The following is an 18,774-nucleotide window of genomic DNA, read 5'->3' as shown; positions in this document are numbered from 1 at the left end:
CTCACATTCACACGCTCGCAAAATGATCAGCCAAAATGAGGGTGACACTTAAAAGTCGGTGCATTTAATGATAATTCATGTCTTCATTGTCTGTGCTGCTTAAGGCAAGAAAGAAACTAAAAATGTGAATCAATTTACAGACATAAAAATTCCCAACCGTTACCACCATTGCCATATAGTTCAAAAGTACAACTTTTGACAGATGCTTGTCTCATTTTTAAGATCTTAAATGGACTTGCACCTCCACCACTGAAACCGTTCATAGATCGAAGGGACAGTGGTGACAGAGTAACTACCAGAGGGGACTGTGAGTGTGAAGTACCAACCAGGCGTAGTGTCTTCTCTGTTAGAGCCTCCCATCACTGGAACAGTCTCCCTACAGAAGTAAGAGAGATCTCCAACTATGACCTTCAAATTCAACCTGAAGAGGTGGCTAAAAACAAATCAATTCTGTAATCATGAGTAATTATCAGCTCTGTTTTATCACTGGTGTCATTTCTCACTTCACTTCATGTTCTGTCCCCTGTACAATCTTTATTTGTTCCTGTATTGTATTGTATTATATTGTATGTGTTTTTGTATGGATAGTTTTGTCATTATTTTTAAGAGCCTGCTCAGGGATGTAAATTAGCTTCTGGCTAACTCTGGCCCATGTACATGGATGTGAAAACTGACGTGTTGATTAATGAGCATTGTCCCTGCATGTCAAATGAATACATATAAATAAATAAATAAATCTTCTTTTCTTGCTGTGCCAGACAACGACACAAAGAACGACTTTGCTCATCATACTTCACACACATCCTACCATTGAGCAGGTGAAGGACCCGGCCCGGCAATTATCTATAATTACGCCACCTATAAAGCCAACAGATATGAGGCGTGGAGGAGCCGCAGCTGGAACCTTCCATTTCATCATCATGTCTATTTTCCCTCAGAGACAGCAGAAGGGTAGCTCGTAGCTGGCCGTAATGTGCTTAGTATCCTTAGCAAGGAGTGATGGGAAACAAATAATAATACCTTGCTGTCAGGTGAAAAAATCTTGCATGTCCAAAAAGAATTAACTTTCAGGAAATGGAAAAAAGAGCATGTCCAATCAATGTAATAAATGACACGTAGCCTGCAGAGTTAGTTCAGTCAGTCACACTCGAGGGAGTTCATGCCGTGCTCAAAGGCGCATACACTCAAGGGGTTTGTTTGTACTTCTGCACAATAAAATGTTTGGGTTTATATGATCTTCATTTCATACTACTGTAGCAGAACACTGAGCTGCAGTTTGATCAATTAAGTGAAAACAATCACTTCATGCCGGCGGCGGCTGTGGCTGTGGCTCAGGAGGTAGAGCATGTCGTCAGGTCGTCCAATGATCCATGGGTCAGCGGTTCGAATCCCAGCTCCTCCTGTCTACATGTCAAAGTGTCCTTGGGTTGTGCAAGACACTGAACCCCAACTTGCTCCCGATGTGCTGGTTGGTACCTTGCATGGCTTCCGCCGCAATCTGTGTATGAATGGGTGAATGTAATGCACAATCTATGTAAAGCGCCTTGGATAAAGGCGCTATATAAATGCACCATTTTAAAGATTTTTTTCACAGATTGAGACCAATGGATTTGAACATAACCCATTATACAATGTTCCAGTGTCAGTCCAGTGATAGTACTCTGCACAGTCCCAGTCTTCATAGTCAACGGGATATCCACTGTACCAGTACCTGTACAATAATCAAACAACAATGTATTTGAAACACATCCACTCAGTCACTCACATACAGTGACTTTGATAGAATTACAATATAAAAAACATGTCAAATGTCTCAATGTGTTGTCAGTGGTGTTCCGTCAACCCACGTCGTCCATCTGCCCTCAGTCCTGGTCAGACCAATCCATGAATAATAACGAGCAGGTCCCAATCCATTGATGAATACCTGATTATTTTTACATGATTGAATCATCATTAATTGTATCGAATACATTCACTTCTTCACTATAATCATGGAATTAGATCACATGCAACTACTGTATGTGGACAATCTGAAATGATGTGAAATCCCATCGTCAAAAAATAAAGGAAAAATAGCACCCTATTTCCTTGAGTCCTATGTGGATGATGGACACCTGGACACACACACACACACACACACACACACACACACACACACACACACACACACACACACACACACACACGGACGGACGGAAGGATGGACGCAACTAACCTGTTCTTCTCCACGGTTAATGACCACCAGATCAGCTCCTTGATTTTGACATTCTTCTCTACCTTCCTGCCATGATTTCCTTTGAGTAGTTCTGTAGTAACAGCTGCATCCAAACTTCTTCCATCCACTGGGACAGCACGACTTGTCTAAAAAGTAAAAACATCAAACAAGTAAACCTTTCTGGCTACTTGATCCTACTTCTACTCCACTACATCCCAGAGGAAAATATTGTAGTTTTTACTCCACTACATTTATTTTTACAGATTTAGTTACTTTATAGATTTAGATTATTAATATTAAATCTATTTCAGCAGCCATCCCCATTGATGATGTCATTGGTAGGCAAGTTTCTGAACTGTCCACAGCCTAATGAGACAGAGTGAGTAGACAGAAATGATGCCATGTTATAAATGAGCATTAGTGACGATTGAAACGGGTGACGTGCATCTTAAGAATAATGATTGTTCTATGATAGTTGTCATACACTAGCAGTGATGAGCTTACTCAGATTTTATACCTCTATATCCCAGATAATGATTAAAATATCAATAATAATACTTCACTTTGAAGCTGGTCCTTCTCCTGCACCACTCAGTTCACACGGGTGTGATTTTTAGTTACATCCGGTCTGGTCTACCAGGCTCTCAACTTTTTTGTAAGAATGTGCACTTATTGTTATGTTTTGTGCTGCTAGAAATTCTGAATGAAATCTGAATAATCTTTTCTTGAATTAAGTACAGACAGTTTTTACAGTTTGTACAGTAATTTTTACACGTTAAAAAGAGAAAAGGACCTTGACAAGAATTCACAACTTTATCACACTCACCCTGAGCCTGTCTTAGTGTCTTCCTGCTGTGTTGTCCCTCATGTCCTCCTGTCGTCCACACTCTGGTAGATGTCCACCACTCTCTCCTCCCAATCTACTCTCTATCTGTCCTCTGTCTCCATCTCTCTTTCTCACCTTCTTTGACATGTCTGGCTCGGCATAAATATCTGATTCTGTAGAAGTATGAGAGCCTTGAAAATAAACTATTGAGTACAAATATATAGTAACTACCCCCCCCCCCCCCCCCCCCCCCACACACACACACACACACACACACACACACGAGTAGGCTGTACTAACGGAAGCTAGAGGTAACCACAGTTTATCTGCAGCTTCATGATCTCTCGAAAGTTGCACAACCCTCACACCCAACAACAAGTTACAAAGTTATAAACTTGTGTGTGTGTGTGTGTGTGTGTGTGTGTGTGGGGGGGGGGAGTAGGGGGTTTGTAAGTAGGCTACATCAGGACACCTCCCAAAACCTCTCTGCTGGCCCTGAGGCTGTAACATTGTAACATCATGTTAGTTCTAGTGAACTTGAGTGGGTTTACAGTGGTTCCCCAAAACCTTGCAATTTTTTTACATTTGAAACATTTGTTTTTCTTTTTTATCGAGCCCTTTACCTTAATTGTCCTTCTCCCCTAATCAATCCACCAGCCGCCCGCTTTCAATTAGAGAGAATTGCTGCCATCTGTTGTTATCACAGCGCAGCTGCAACTTTCATAGTAGTAATGGTCCTATAAGTATTCAATCAATCAATCAGCAACTAAAGTTGTTAAATAATTGTAGTGGAGTAAAAAGTATTTATCTCTGAGGTACATAGCCTAGTAGCCAAAACATTAACCCGGACATGTTGAGTACACCAAGGTTTTATGTTAGAAATGTTTAGTATGGGTCCCCAGCATGTAGAAACTACCGGATGCTAACTTGCATACGTTGAGCAATTTTCATAATTGGCATAATATGTGACCATACCATTAACAACCTATAGAAGGCAAAATATTCAAAATGTTATCATGCTTTATCTAGCATGTGACGTGTCAAACTAGGGGCTTTTCATGATGCTGAATCCATTCCAAGCATTAGTTTTGCAAAAAAACACTCATTGGGCTTAAAACATCCATGCCCATGTGCTGACATCATCAATTTGTGATGACAGCATGGGCCGTTTTTAGCCCAATGAGTGTTTTTTTGCAAAACTAATGCTTGGAATGGATAAGCTGAACTACAAGTTAATGCACGAAGCACCGCGTTCACCCTTGTAAGCTTGGATATCTGTGCATTGTGCAGGTTGTGTATGTCGTATGTATGACGTATGTCACCCAAGGTAAAATATTTCCTGTTGCCTTATATGGCGTGAAATGGGCGTAGATGTTCTATTGGGCGACACCGGGAAAGAGGCGAAATGAGCTGCAGATGATACGCACAGATGAAGGCAGGTATGCCACCTTTGGTGAATGACTCGTGAGATTGAGCATACGGAATATACACACTCATTTATACACTTTATTTAGACCTGGGTGTAAATCTACTTCGTGAATCTGACATCTAAAATCTAGATGTCAGATTCACGAAGGAGATTTAGGTGCATTTAGATTCTAAATTATGTTCTCTTTGACAACAAATAATTGCTGAAATTAACATATCTCTGCTGTCGGGAAGAAACCACCTAACTCCAAAATGTTCATTTTTTACAAAATGAAAAATATACATTTTTCAGGAAATGAAGAAAACCTTATATTTTAAAAACAAAGCAGTATGCCTCATCAAAGTTGGTGTTGTCAATTACTTGCATGAGAGGGGGAGATGTGGTGGAGTTAGCTGTTTAGCAGACAGTTTGAGGGTCCAATGGAGTTAAGAGGTTTTGTCTGAAGCACTTTTTAATAATTTCCATTGGTTAAATGTTTTTTAACAAACACACAGACATAAAGGGTGTTCAATAGCACAAGTTCAATAGATTTATGCAAAAGAAAAACAAAAAAATGGAGTTAGGTGGTTTCCTCCCGACAGCAACGATATTTAAATTGTAAATCAGACAATGGTATTTTAAAGAGGAATATTGTTTGCATTTCAGAAGGACTATGCACAATGTACATCAGTTTCGGACATTAACAATTTTTTTATTTAAATGTTATACATAAAACTTTTGTTTGTTCGTTTTTTTTAATTTAGCTAAACAAATATTCATATATTGCATTATTTATACAAAAAAGAAATGTCTGAAACATTTTAAATATTAATATTTCTTATTTACAATTCAAAACAGTACAGGAAATGATAACCGTAACAATGACATCAATCATAAAAATGTTATAAAACATAAAGTTCTTCTGTTTGAAAATCTGCAAGCTGAGAATTTCAGAATGTTAGCAAGGATACAAAGTGGTAATATGGAACTGCTCTACATTCAGACAGGAAGTCTAGAGGTGTGTTCAACCAATCGGATTGCTCGGTTAGTTAAGACATGTAAATCCAAGGTCATTTCCTGTTCACATTACAGTCATCATCCAGGGTTCTCTTTTCCGATTTGAAATACTACATGATAACCTTCAGAAAAGTTGAAATATCGTAATTAAAAATGCACCAGAATAAAAACGTACATGTTCAGTTGAACGCACCTCTAGCTTTAATAAGGTCACTGTTTTCTAAAAGGGGACAGGGTTGTGGAGAGAAGGCGCATGTTTCCTGTGTGTGTGCGTGTGCGTGTGTGTGTGTCCCTCTGGGCACACTTTAGCGGACAGCCGCTGACAGAAGAAGCTGTGTTTGACGTCATTTCCTCCGCTGCTGACTGTCGCGATGGCCAGATTCCCGGAAACGCTCTCCTGGTGGAGCTTCTTTTCCATCCGCCAACTGTCTAAAAACTCGGAAATGACGTCAAACACAGCTTCTGTCCGCGGCTGTCCGCTAAAGTGTGCCCAGAGGGTGTGGGGGTGTGTGTGTGTGTGTGTGTGTGTGTGTGTGTGTGTGTGTGTGAGAAAGTGTCATGGCCAGACTAACATCGCTGCGTATAGATATTAGTCTTGAACCTGTGTGGAACCTGCATTTGGAACCACACAGAACCTGCTCGGTGGAACCTGCATTTCCAAGAGGGCGGATTTAAAAAAAATGACTGGTTGATAAACCTGACCCATATTTGCATGTGGTTCCTGATTGGTCCCTCACGTCTCCGGAGGGACGAGGAAGCGATCCAATCCAATCCCCACTTGAGCGGTGCCAGAACAAATCTGCCGAGGGCAAATTTTTGGTTTCTTTGCAATGGCAGATTTGTCTGGATTCCAGGCTGGTCGCTTACTGAAAACTAGGGATGTCCCGATACACTTTCTTTTGTTCACCGACCCGATCCCGATTTCTGTGTTAGCCGATACCGATACCAAATACCCATAACAATGTTGTGTTTATAGCTATCTAGCTATACATCTTCTGTTGTGTTTATAGCTATCTAGCTATACATCTTCTGTTGTGTTTATAGCTATCTAGCTATACATCTTCTGTTGTGTTTATAGCTATCTAGCTATACATCTTCTGTTGTGTTTATAGCTATCTAGCTATACATCTCGTGTTGTGTTTATAGCAGACTCCTCACTCAAATGTGCACTCTGCAGTTTGGGCAACTCGAAAGCAAACTCCACATACCCCAAATTTCGGCACATCTCTACTGAAAACCTATGAACTCACAACGCTGTGAGCTCATAGTTTGGCCATTTTTTTGTCTGCAACAGTGTCTCACGACCAAGTATAAATCAGGCCATAAGGATGTAAGGTAACAAAACGGTTTTCAGGACAGGCCATGTCCATACTATACATGGATGGAGTCTTTACAAAAAAAGAAAAAAAAACATTAGCTAAGTAGCTAACAGTCCCAGCAGCCCGGTGTCTAAATAGTCAATGTTCACCAACAGGACCCACAGACTACCACAACCACACAGTCTACACAGCTCTTCCCTTGTTTTCTCTAACTACATTTCCCATAAGTCATAGTTCCAACGTGACGTCCCCCAATGCCCCCTCCCTAAACAGCAGGAAACCACAACAGTCAGCAAACAAGCAAAAACAAATAGTTTTAGGGCATGTATGGAAACAGAGGTGGGGGGGGGGGGGGGGGGGGGGAATATCCCAATGAGTCTATTGGCCATTTAGTATGCGTTGTGTCGTTCTGTTCCTGGTTGTCTTGTGTGAGGAATCTGTAGATAGAGAGAGAGAGAACACACTGGTATCAAAACAGATGGAGTAGTTAGTATCATCAGCAATACTTTTTAATTAATAAAATCTTATTTTAACACATTTTACAAGCACAGGCATTCGGAACCCCACTATTCCGACGCATGGCCATTCTGACTCGTCACATTACTAACCCTGTCCCTAACCCTAACCTCACAAAGCCACGGAGTCAGAATGGTGGTGTGTCCGAATGCCACTCTGTCCCTGTGTTTTCAGTGATGACGCTAGAGGACGCTCTTCGCCCCACGGTATGAATGATGCTAGGTTGCTAGGAGATGGATATTACAGTAACCAGAAGTGATTGTCACTCCATCCGCCTCCACCTTATCAAATTTAGAAAAATACAATTATCATTTTTGGTAGTAAAAAAAAAATATATATATATATATTCAATGACCCAAAATGTATTTTCCGGGTGAAAGAAAAGATGATCGTCCGCCTCTATATACAGGCTTTGGCTTACATCCTGGACAGGGACGCACAATGGTAAAAAAAACAGGTAAAAACACTGACGGTGGCAGAATAATCAATTAATTAATTATCTTAATACAAGATTACCAGTCTATCTGCAGTGGTTGGGAGGTGGTCTCCCTACACTTCTATTAATTTACAGACAGACAGACAGACAGATAGACCTGTTCGTTCATGATGGCAGACAGTTCGGTCAGCATGTCTCTGTAGTGAGCTCTCATCTCCTCCTGGTACTCCAGCTGGTCCTCCTTGATGAGCCGTTCGTTCACGTCCAGGGCCTGTCCGCACGCCTCTGCAAACTGCCTGCAACCGCCAAAACATGTCACGTCATTTGAGGATCGGGGGGGGGGGGGGGCGTCCTAAAGTCGGTATTAATCGTCCCTTAGTTAGTTCAACCTCTCATGCCCTATAGCCCAGTGGTTCCCAAACGTTTTCATGTCAAGGACCCCCAAATTGACACTAATGAGCCCGCGGACCCCTATTTGTAAAAAATATGCCAGGGACATCCCCATAAGAGAACGGCTCCAGCAGTGATTCTCAACCCGTTTAATTTCAATGACCCCCAGTTTAACATGCATATTAATCTACAGACCCCCATATCTATGGGACCCCCAGTTTAGTGTATATTGTAAAATCAATGTTAATGTAACTCTGAGAAATGGAACCAAATAGACCCGTTATAGGGTCCATTTGGTTCCATTTGTACACTCTCAGAGTTACAGACCCATAAGGGTCCATTTGGTCCCAAACTATCATTTAGCTGGGTACCCCTTGGAACTCATCATTGGACCCCTGGGGGTCTCCGGACCCCACTTTGGGAATCACTGCTATAACCCATCAGTGGTTTTCAACCCTTTTCATATTAAGGTCCATTATTTTCTCTGCATTTGAGCAGACCACCGTTCCAATGAGTTTTAGCCTCTCGGACCCAAAACGTAGAATATTTTGTTCTAAGATCTGTCCACAATTCCATGCTGTATTGATGTGGTACCGTTCTTCTATCTACAAAATTAAACCAAAATTAAATCTATTTGGTTTCATTTCATCTCAAGAGTTCAAGAGCTAATAAGGGTCCATTTGGTTACCAAATCTTCTTCATGTATCTGCAGACCACCTGGAACACCCCCACGGACCACTGGTGGTCCCCAGACCACTGGTTGAGAACCACTGCCCTATACTGTTACTGTACTTTGTCGCAGGATCAATAGAGAAAATAGCCGATCTTCAAGTTACAATGAATTGCAACCCACCACGTTTGTGAGCTTGCCTAGTTGTAGATCTGCTATTTTCATGTTTTTATTACAAAGTATTTTGGGTTTAAGTGGTTTACTGTGAAATGATGTTTAGCCAACATTGGCTCAGATATTGAGGTAAAAGTTGAATAACTATAACACACTAAACCCAAGCGTTTAGGTTATAAACACTTATTTGTAACACTTTTTAAACGTGTCACAGTGTTTAGATTATAAACAGAAGAACATGTTTAATCGCCTGTAACATTTTTTAAACACATAAACGTGTTTAGTTTTTACAATCAAAGTCAGTCATATAGGTGTTTAGAATTCGAACACTAGGTGTTCTCGTGAGGTGTTTGAGTGAACTCGTGTTCTACTGTATTTTATGACCATTAATAAACATTTGGCATTTTATTATTACACACTGGTGTTTTAGGTGTTTAGAATTCGAACACTAGGTGTTCTCGTGAGGTGTTTGAGTGAACTCGTGTTCTACTGTATTTTATGACCATTAATAAACATTTGGCATTTTATTATTACACACTGGTGTTTTAGGTGTTTAGAATTCGAACACTAGGTGTTCTCGTGAGGTGTTTGAGTGAACTCGTGTTCTACTGTATTTTATGACCATTAATAAACATTTGGCATTTTATTATTAGACACTGGTGTTTAGGTTTTAAACGCGTCACATGTTCCAGGGATTTACAGTGATATATGGCCAAAGCTGTGAATAGACAATGCAATGTATTGACAGCGGTGTGGTCCAGCGGTAGAAACACTGAAGTGAAAATCCAGTCCACAACACACTTACTTCTCTAACTCGTGGGCTTCTGTCGCCATCTACTGGCAGCAATACAATTCTGCACAAAAAGCTTTCAGCTCATGCAACAGTTCTATTATAATATATCCCACCTGAAGATCTCCTTGAGTAGTTTGACCTGGTTGTCTGGGTATTTCTTTGCATTCTTCTCCTCCAGGAAGGCCCGGGCATAAGCCATGGGCCCTGCATTTACCTATAGAAGTATAATGTACCATGTTATGTTATGTCTGAGTGAGTGGATGAATGAATGAATGCATTCATTCAAGAGTTCATGAATTAATTCACGAGTTTATTTTATGACATTATGACACCATTTCCGGTGCAAGTATGTGCAAGTATAAAACCAGGTATATAAGGCAGGACGCGACATGACAGGATTTGGATTAGAACTTGGCTCCTTGCGACTCACAAAGAGCATTACGGGGTCAGTGCTTCATCTTGTCTGGGCCACCAGGCACCCTCATCCATTCCTGACCCCGTTATTAACTCATTATTTATGATGAAATGCATGATTAGAGACCACATTCCAGAGACCACATTACACCAGTCCTCCGTGACCTTCACTGGCTACCGGTTAAACAAGGAATCCACTTCAAAACACTCCTGACCACCTATACAAAGCACTAAATAACCTGGCTCCCCCATACCTCTGTGACCTCCTCAAATGTCCCCTCTCGCTCCCTCAGGTCTGGTGATGCAAACCTCCTCGACGTCCCCAAAACCAAACTCCGTACGTGGGGTGACAGAGCTTTCGTCCCCACCCTCCAAACTTTCAAAACCACCCTCCAGACCCACCTCTTCAATATTGCCTTCCCTGGCTAACCCCTTTCACTGTCTTTTAATGTTCTTTAGCTTTTAGTGCTTTTATTCCTTTTTTTTTCTAATAAAGTTGTTTTTATTTTGTTGTTACCTCTGTAATGCCACCCCAGGTAAAGCGTCTTTGGGTACTCAGAAAAGCGCTATATAAGTTTGAGATGTTATTATTATTATATTTTTAAATGACCACAACATCAAACTCAAGGCATATGGGTGGTTGGACTACAACTATACTGTGACAATGAGCTGTTATGTGTTGCTTTGGGCACCTTGACGCTGACGCTGCCCTGGAGCTTGAGCTGCAGCCGGATCATGTCCACCTCCTCCGTGCTGCACAGCTGGTTGAGCTCGGACACCTTGCGGGACATCTCGTCGATGGCCACCTCGATGGGGTTCATCTCTGTGCTCTGCTGCTCCACCACTTGGATGCGTTTCTTCAGGTAGGGGAAACTGGAGCTGGCTGAAGAGAGCACGCGACGCAGGTCAACATACAGTACATACATGAACATTGAATCGTGTGGATCTTGTGATCGCATGTGTGCGTGTTAATAATACGCGGATACACGAGCCCCGCATACGCAGACTTTAAAATAGGACTGGATCTAAAAGTGTGCATGCGTGTGTGTAGCCTGGTGTAGTTCGGCCGGCAGTCTCGGCCATTAATTAACTGTTCTGTTCAGCTGTGCCTCGCCTTTGATGTGCCGAGGTCCGCTGGAACGGCATGCATGCTCTGCTCTGTCCCACTGATTGACAGGCTGGCTGCACTGTGTCAGAAGTCAGAACAAACCTAACCTTGTTTCTTACTGGTCAGTATGGTGGGTCTCTTGTATCTTACTGGTCAGTATGGTGGGTCTCTTGTATCTTACTGGTCAGTATGGTAGGTCTCTTGTTTCTTATTGGTCAGTATGGTAGGTCTCTTGTATCTTACTGGTCAGTATGTTGGGTCTCTTGTTTCTTACTGGTCAGTATGGTGGGTCTCTTGTATCTTACTGGTCAGTATGGTGGGTCTCTTGTTTCTTACTGGTCAGTATGTTGGGTCTGTTGTTTCTTACTGGTCAGTATGGTGGGTCTCTTGTTTCTTACTGGTCAGTATGGTGGGTCTCTTGTTTCTTACTGGTCAGTATGTTGGGTCTCTTGTTTCTTACTGGTCAGTATGTTGGGTCTCTTGTTTCTTACTGGTCAGTATGTTGGGTCTCTTGTATCTTACTGGTCAGTATGGTGGGTCTCTTGTATCTTACTGGTCAGTATGTTGGGTCTCTTGTTTCTTACTGGTCAGTATGGTGGGTCTCTTGTATCTTACTGGTCAGTATGTTGGGTATCTTGTTTCTTACTGGTCAGTATGTTGGGTCTCTTGTTTCTTACTGGTCAGTATGTTGGGTCTCTTGTTTCTTACTGGTCAGTATGTTGGGTCTCTTGTATCTTACTGGTCAGTATGGTGGGTCTCTTGTATCTTACTGGTCAGTATGTTGGGTCTCTTGTTTCTTACTGGTCAGTATGGTGGGTCTCTTGTATCTTACTGGTCAGTATGGTGGGTCTCTTGTATCTTACTGGTCAGTATGTTGGGTCTCTTGTTTCTTACTGGTCAGTATGGTGGGTCTCTTGTATCTTACTGGTCAGTATGGTAGGTCTCTTGTATCTTACTGGTCAGTATGTTGGGTCTCTTGTTTCTTACTGGTCAGCATGGTGGGTCTCTTGTTTCTTACTGGTCAGTATGTTGGGTCTCTTGTTTCTTACTGGTCAGTATGTTGGGTCTCTTGTTGCTTACTGGTCAGTATGTTGGGTCTCTTGTATCTTACTGGTCAGTATGGTGGGTCTCTTGTTTCTTACTGGTCAGTATGGTGGGTCTCTTGTATCTTACTGGTCAGTATGGTGGGTCTCTTGTATCTTACTGGTCAGTATGGTAGGTCTCTTGTTTCTTACTGGTCAGTATGGTAGGTCTCTTGTTTCTTACTGGTCAGTATGTTGGGTCTCTTGTATCTTACTGGTCAGTATGGTGGGTCTCTTGTTTCTTACTGGTCAGTATGTTGGGTCTCTTGTATCTTACTGGTCAGTATGGTAGGTCTCTTGTATCTTACTGGTCAGTATGTTGGGTCTCTTGTATCTTACTGGTCAGTATGGTGGGTCTCTTGTATCTTACTGGTCAGTATGGTAGGTCTCTTGTATCTTACTGGTCAGTATGGTAGGTCTCTTGTATCTTACTGGTCAGTATGGTGGGTCTCTTGTTTCTTACTGGTCAGTATGTTGGGTCTCTTGTATCTTACTGGTCAGTATGGTAGGTCTCTTGTATCTTACTGGTCAGTATGGTAGGTCTCTTGTTTCTTACTGGTCAGTATGGTAGGTCTCTTGTTTCTTACTGGTCAGTATGGTAGGTCTCTTGTTTCTTACTGGTCAGTATGGTGGGTCTCTTGTTTCTTACTGGTCAGTATGGTGGGTCTCTTGTTTCTTACTGGTCAGTATGGTAGGTCTCTTGTTTCTTACTGGTCAGTATGTTGGGTCTCTTGTATCTTACTGGTCAGTATGGTGGGTCTCTTGTATCTTACTGGTCAGTATGTTGGGTCTCTTGTTTCTTACTGGTCAGTATGTTGGGTCTCTTGTTTCTTACTGGTCAGTATGGTGGGTCTCTTGTTTCTTACTGGTCAGTATGGTGGGTCTCTTGTTTCTTACTGGTCAGTATGGTGGGTCTCTTGTATCTTACTGGTCAGTATGGTAGGTCTCTTGTATCTTACTGGTCAGTATGGTGGGTCTCTTGTATCTTACTGGTCAGTATGGTGGGTCTCTTGTTTCTTACTGGTCAGTATGGTGGGTCTCTTGTATCTTACTGGTCAGTATGGTGGGTCTCTTGTTTCTTACTGGTCAGTATGTTGGGTCTCTTGTTTCTTACTGGTCAGTATGTTGGGTCTCTTGATTCTTACTGGTCAGTATGGTGGGTCTCTTGTTTCTTACTGGTCAGTATGTTGGGTCTCTTGTTTCTTACTGGTCAGTATGTTGGGTCTCTTGTTTCTTACTGGTCAGTATGGTGGGTCTCTTGTATCTTACTGGTCAGTATGTTGGGTCTCTTGTTTCTTACTGGTCAGTATGGTGGGTCTCTTGTATCTTACTGGTCAGTATGGTAGGTCTCTTGTTTCTTACTGGTCAGTATGGTGGGTCTCTTGTTTCTTACTGGTCAGTATGGTGGGTCTCTTGTTTCTTACTGGTCAGTATGTTGGGTCTCTTGTATCTTACTGGTCAGTATGGTGGGTCTCTTGTATCTTACTGGTCAGTATGTTGGGTCTGTTGTTTCTTACTGGTCAGTATGGTAGGTCTCTTGTTTCTTACTGGTCAGTATGTTAGGTCTCTTGTTTCTTACTGGTCAGTATGTTGGGTCTCTTGTTTCTTACTGGTCAGTATGTTGGGTCTGTTGTTTCTTACTGGTCAGTATGGTAGGTCTCTTGTTTCTTACTGGTCAGTATGGTGGGTCTCTTGTTTCTTACTGGTCAGTATGTTGGGTCTCTTGTTTCTTACTGGTCAGTATGGTAGGTCTCTTGTTTCTTACTGGTCAGTATGGTAGGTCTCTTGTTTCTTACTGGTCAGTATGGTGGGTCTCTTGTTTCTTACTGGTCAGTATGGTAGGTCTCTTGTTTCTTACTGGTCAGTATGTTGGGTCTCTTGTATCTTACTGGTCAGTATGGTAGGTCTCTTGTTTCTTACTGGTCAGTATGGTAGGTCTCTTGTTTCTTACTGGTCAGTATGTTGGGTCTCTTGTATCTTACTGGTCAGTATGGTAGGTCTCTTGTTTCTTACTGGTCAGTATGTTGGGTCTCTTGTATCTTACTGGTCAGTATGGTAGGTCTCTTGTTTCTTACTGGTCAGTATGGTAGGTCTCTTGTTTCTTACTGGTCAGTATGTTGGGTCTCTTGTATCTTACTGGTCAGTATGGTGGGTCTCTTGTATCTTACTGGTCAGTATGGTAGGTCTCTTGTTTCTTACTGGTCAGTATGGTGGGTCTCTTGTATCTTACTGGTCAGTATGGTAGGTCTCTTGTATCTTACTGGTCAGTATGGTGGGTCTCTTGTATCTTACTGGTGAGTATGGTGGGTCTCTTGTTTCTTACTGGTCAGTATGGTGGGTCTCTTGTTTCTTACTGGTCAGTATGGTGGGTCTGTTGTTTCTTACTGGTCAGTATGTTGGGTCTCTTGTTTCTTACTGGTCAGTATGGTGTGTCTGTTGTATCTTACTGGTCAGCATGTTGGGTCTGTTGTTTCTTACTGGTCAGTATGTTGGGTCTGTTGTTTCTTACTGGTCAGTATGGTGGGTCTCTTGTTTCTTACTGGTCAGTATGTTGGGTCTCTTGTATCTTACTGGTCAGTATGTTGGGTCTCTTGTTTCTTACTGGTCAGTATGTTGGGTCTCTTGTTTCTTACTGGTCAGTATGGTGGGTCTCTTGTTTCTTACTGGTCAGTATGTTGGGTCTCTTGTATCTTACTGGTCAGTATGTTGGGTCTCTTGTTTCTTACTGGTCAGTATGTTGGGTCTCTTGTTTCTTACTGGTCAGTATGGTGGGTCTCTTGTATCTTACTGGTCAGTATGGTGGGTCTCTTGTTTCTTACTGGTCAGTATGGTAGGTCTCTTGTTTCTTACTGGTCAGTATGTTGGGTCTCTTGTATCTTACTGGTCAGTATGGTGGGTCTCTTGTATCTTACTGGTCAGTATGGTAGGTCTCTTGTTTCTTACTGGTCAGTATGTTGGGTCTCTTGTTTCTTACTGGTCAGTATGGTGGGTCTCTTGTTTCTTACTGGTCAGTATGGTGGGTCTCTTGTATCTTACTGGTCAGTATGGTAGGTCTCTTGTATCTTACTGGTCAGTATGGTGGGTCTCTTGTATCTTACTGGTCAGTATGGTGGGTCTCTTGTTTCTTACTGGTCAGTATGGTGGGTCTCTTGTTTCTTACTGGTCAGTATGGTGGGTCTCTTGTTTCTTACTGGTCAGTATGTTGGGTCTCTTGTTTCTTACTGGTCAGTATGGTGGGTCTCTTGTTTCTTACTGGTCAGTATGGTGGGTCCCTTGTTTCTTACTGGTCAGTATGGTGGGTCTCTTGTATCTTACTGGTCAGTATGTTGGGTCTCTTGTTTCTTACTGGTCAGTATGTTGGGTCTCTTGTTTCTTACTGGTCAGTATGGTAGGTCTCTTGTTTCTTACTGGTCAGTATGGTGGGTCTGTTGTTTCTTACTGGTCAGTATGGTGGGTCTCTTGTTTCTTACTGGTCAGTATGTTGGGTCTCTTGTTTCTTACTGGTCAGTATGGTGGGTCTCTTGTTTCTTACTGGTCAGTATGGTGGGTCTCTTGTATCTTACTGGTCAGTATGTTGGGTCTCTTGTTTCTTACTGGTCAGTATGTTGGGTCTCTTGTATCTTACTGGTCAGTATGTTGGGTCTCTTGTTTCTTACTGGTCAGTATGGTGGGTCTCTTGTTTCTTACTGGTCAGTATGGTGGGTCTCTTGTTTCTTACTGGTCAGTATGTTGGGTCTCTTGTTTCTTACTGGTCAGTATGGTGGGTCTCTTGTTTCTTACTGGTCAGTATGTTGGGTCTCTTGTATCTTACTGGTCAGTATGTTGGGTCTCTTGTTTCTTACTGGTCAGTATGGTAGGTCTCTTGTTTCTTACTGGTCAGTATGGTGGGTCTGTTGTTTCTTACTGGTCAGTATGGTGGGTCTCTTGTTTCTTACTGGTCAGTATGTTGGGTCTCTTGTTTCTTACTGGTCAGTATGGTGGGTCTCTTGTTTCTTACTGGTCAGTATGGTGGGTCTCTTGTTTCTTACTGGTCAGTATGGTGGGTCTCTTGTATCTTACTGGTCAGTATGGTAGGTCTCTTGTTTCTTACTGGTCAGCATGGTAGGTCTCTTGTTTCTTACTGGTCAGTATGGTAGGTCTCTTGTTTCTTACTGGTCAGTATGTTGGGTCTCTTGTTTCTTACTGGTCAGTATGGTAGGTCTCTTGTTTCTTACTGGTCAGTATGGTGCGTCTCTTGTTTCTTACTGGTCAGTATGTTGGGTCTCTTGTTTCTTACTGGTCAGTATGGTGCGTCTCTTGTTTCTTACTGGTCAGTATGGTGCGTCTCTTGCACTGCTCCTCCACGTCACCGTGCTTCTTCCCCGACAGAGTGAACGGCGTCTCGAACACAAAGCGCTCGATGTTGTGGTGCCTCTCGAAGTCCGTCCTCTTGTCCTGCTGTTCCTTCTCGTCAAAGTACGGCACCACGTAGGTCACCTGGATGTAGGCGAACTTGGCGTCCAGGTCTTTGGGGTTCACCTGGGGGTCAAATATTATTCGCCGTTAAAAGATCTATAATGTACGAAGCGTAAATATCGCCAAATGCATCAGCAGGGTCGGACTTGGTTGGGGTGGATGGTGGGGGTACAATATTTGCCTCTGAGATGGTAGTGGAGTAAAAGTATTGAAAATTGGTAAGTAAAGTAAAAGCACCTCGAAATTACAGTAATTGGGTAAATGCACTACATTTCGGGCAGAAACCCCTTTTGCTGTTAGCATTATGTTATGCTTTAGCTATTGAAAAATAGCAGATCTACAAGCTCATAGCGCGGCACCGAGTGCCGCGCTACGAGCTTATAGGTCTGCTATTTTTGAAAAACCGAAGAACGACTGACATAGAAACATAGCTTTTTCAGAAAACCGTCAGGATTTAGAAGACATTTTGATATCCGATCTCAGGTCAAAACGGGTTCATTTACGCCACTGATCCAGAGTTGAATTAGTAGATTGGAAGACTATGGAGGAGACCATGCTGTCATCAAGTTACCTTATTGGAGTCCTGGATCATCTTGACGTTGTCCGCTCCGAACTTATCCGAGTAGAGTTTGAGCAGCCTCTGGGAGATCTCCGACAGCCCCGTGAGTTTAGGCTCCTTGTAGATGAACTCCTTGCTCTCCTCCTCCTCGAAGAAACCCTGGCGTAACATACAGGGCAAAACCCCACAGGGTGTAAATGACTCCTCTGGAACTATAGTAAAATACGCACATCACTATAAGACCCCTTTTCCACCGGTTGGTTCCCAATGGGAACCGTTTCAGTTCTTTTTGGTTTTTAGTCCATGAGCCAGAGCTCCAAAATTGGTGGGCAAACTATACCCTATATTAAATTGTTTATAGGATCAATACAAGTAAATTAATACATGATAACCCTTCCACAGTAGTAGCTTCTTTTTTTAAATTATTATTATTTTGCATATTTTCTTACATAATGCCTCATTTGCATATTTAAAAATGTAAAATTTGTAATACAATAAATCATTGTCTTCGTGTAAGTACTCAATTGGGGAAGTTTAATGGTGATAACAATATAATAGGTATGGTTTTGCCCACTCAATTCATAATTCATATTCTCATATGCTCCAAAAGAAAAATGTATTGACGACGTTTCGAGTCTTAATTGGCTCGAAACGTCGTCAATAACTTTTTCTTCTGGTCAAACGAGTTTGACCAGATGAAGAGCCTTGGCTCGAAACGTCGTCAATAAATGTATCTTTTGGAGCATATAAGTGTGCGGGTTCCCTTCTCTTTTCCTAAATGACTCCTCGGCATTGACCCAGCACAGTGTGCTGCTCAGTGTGAGCGCACGGGGGAGTGTGTGTCGTGTGTCCTGCTTCAAGGGACACTTTAGGCTGCAACATACTCCAAACACAAACGTTTTTTTTGGCTTTCTTGCCGTGTTAATAGTTTGGAAGTCCTTTCACCTCCAAGATTTCTGAACTAGCGGAACACCATCCCGCTAGCTATAGCAGAGTGTGATTGATCAGAAGTTCAATGTGGCCACGATTTATTTATTTCTTGTTTCTGGCATTATCTACTCAAGGCTTGATTTCTGCCTGTGGATAGTTTGGCTGAGGAGGTTATAGGAGGAGGTACACACACCTTTATTGTGTGTACCTGTACCTTCGACAGGCAGCCTCTGTAGACATTTTTAAAGCACAGCTCAAGACCCACTTCTACACCCTTGCTTTTAATTGATCTTTTAATTTTGTGTTATTCATGTCCTCACTGTATTGCATTACTGCTCTTGTTTTTGAATGTTTATGCCTTGCTTTTCTTTTCTTTTTTTCTCCATTGCTCTGTAAAGCACTTTGAGCTGCATTTCATGTCATGAAAGGTGCTATACAAATAAAGTGTTATTATTATTGTTA

The 18,774-nt window shown here is 42.1% G+C and overlaps 1 protein-coding gene across 5 annotated transcripts in view; it reads right to left on the bottom strand.

Moving 5' to 3' along the window:
- Positions 1-5,150: 5,150 nt before the first annotated feature.
- Positions 5,151-18,774, bottom strand: part of dock10 (dedicator of cytokinesis 10) — a gene marked incomplete at its 5' end in the record, with an annotated part of 160,202 nt that continues 146,578 nt past the window's right edge. For all 5 annotated transcript variants that reach the window (XM_083773857.1, XM_083773855.1, XM_083773859.1 and 2 more), the window contains 6 exons: positions 5,151-7,222; positions 7,895-8,033; positions 9,878-9,978; positions 10,871-11,061; positions 16,676-16,886; positions 17,395-17,541. In XM_083773857.1, the coding sequence (XP_083629983.1) occupies positions 7,175-7,222; positions 7,895-8,033; positions 9,878-9,978; positions 10,871-11,061; positions 16,676-16,886; positions 17,395-17,541 (837 nt within the window). In that variant the 3' untranslated portion in view covers positions 5,151-7,174. The remainder of the gene's footprint in view (positions 7,223-7,894; positions 8,034-9,877; positions 9,979-10,870; positions 11,062-16,675; positions 16,887-17,394; positions 17,542-18,774) is intronic.

The sequence above is a fragment of the Protomyctophum parallelum genome (assembly GCF_964188405.1).
Source record: "Protomyctophum parallelum genome assembly, chromosome: 9".
NCBI lineage: Eukaryota > Metazoa > Chordata > Actinopteri > Myctophiformes > Myctophidae > Protomyctophum > Protomyctophum parallelum.
The sequence above is the reverse complement of the archived record's forward strand: the minus strand, read 5'-3'. Positions and strand labels throughout refer to the sequence as shown.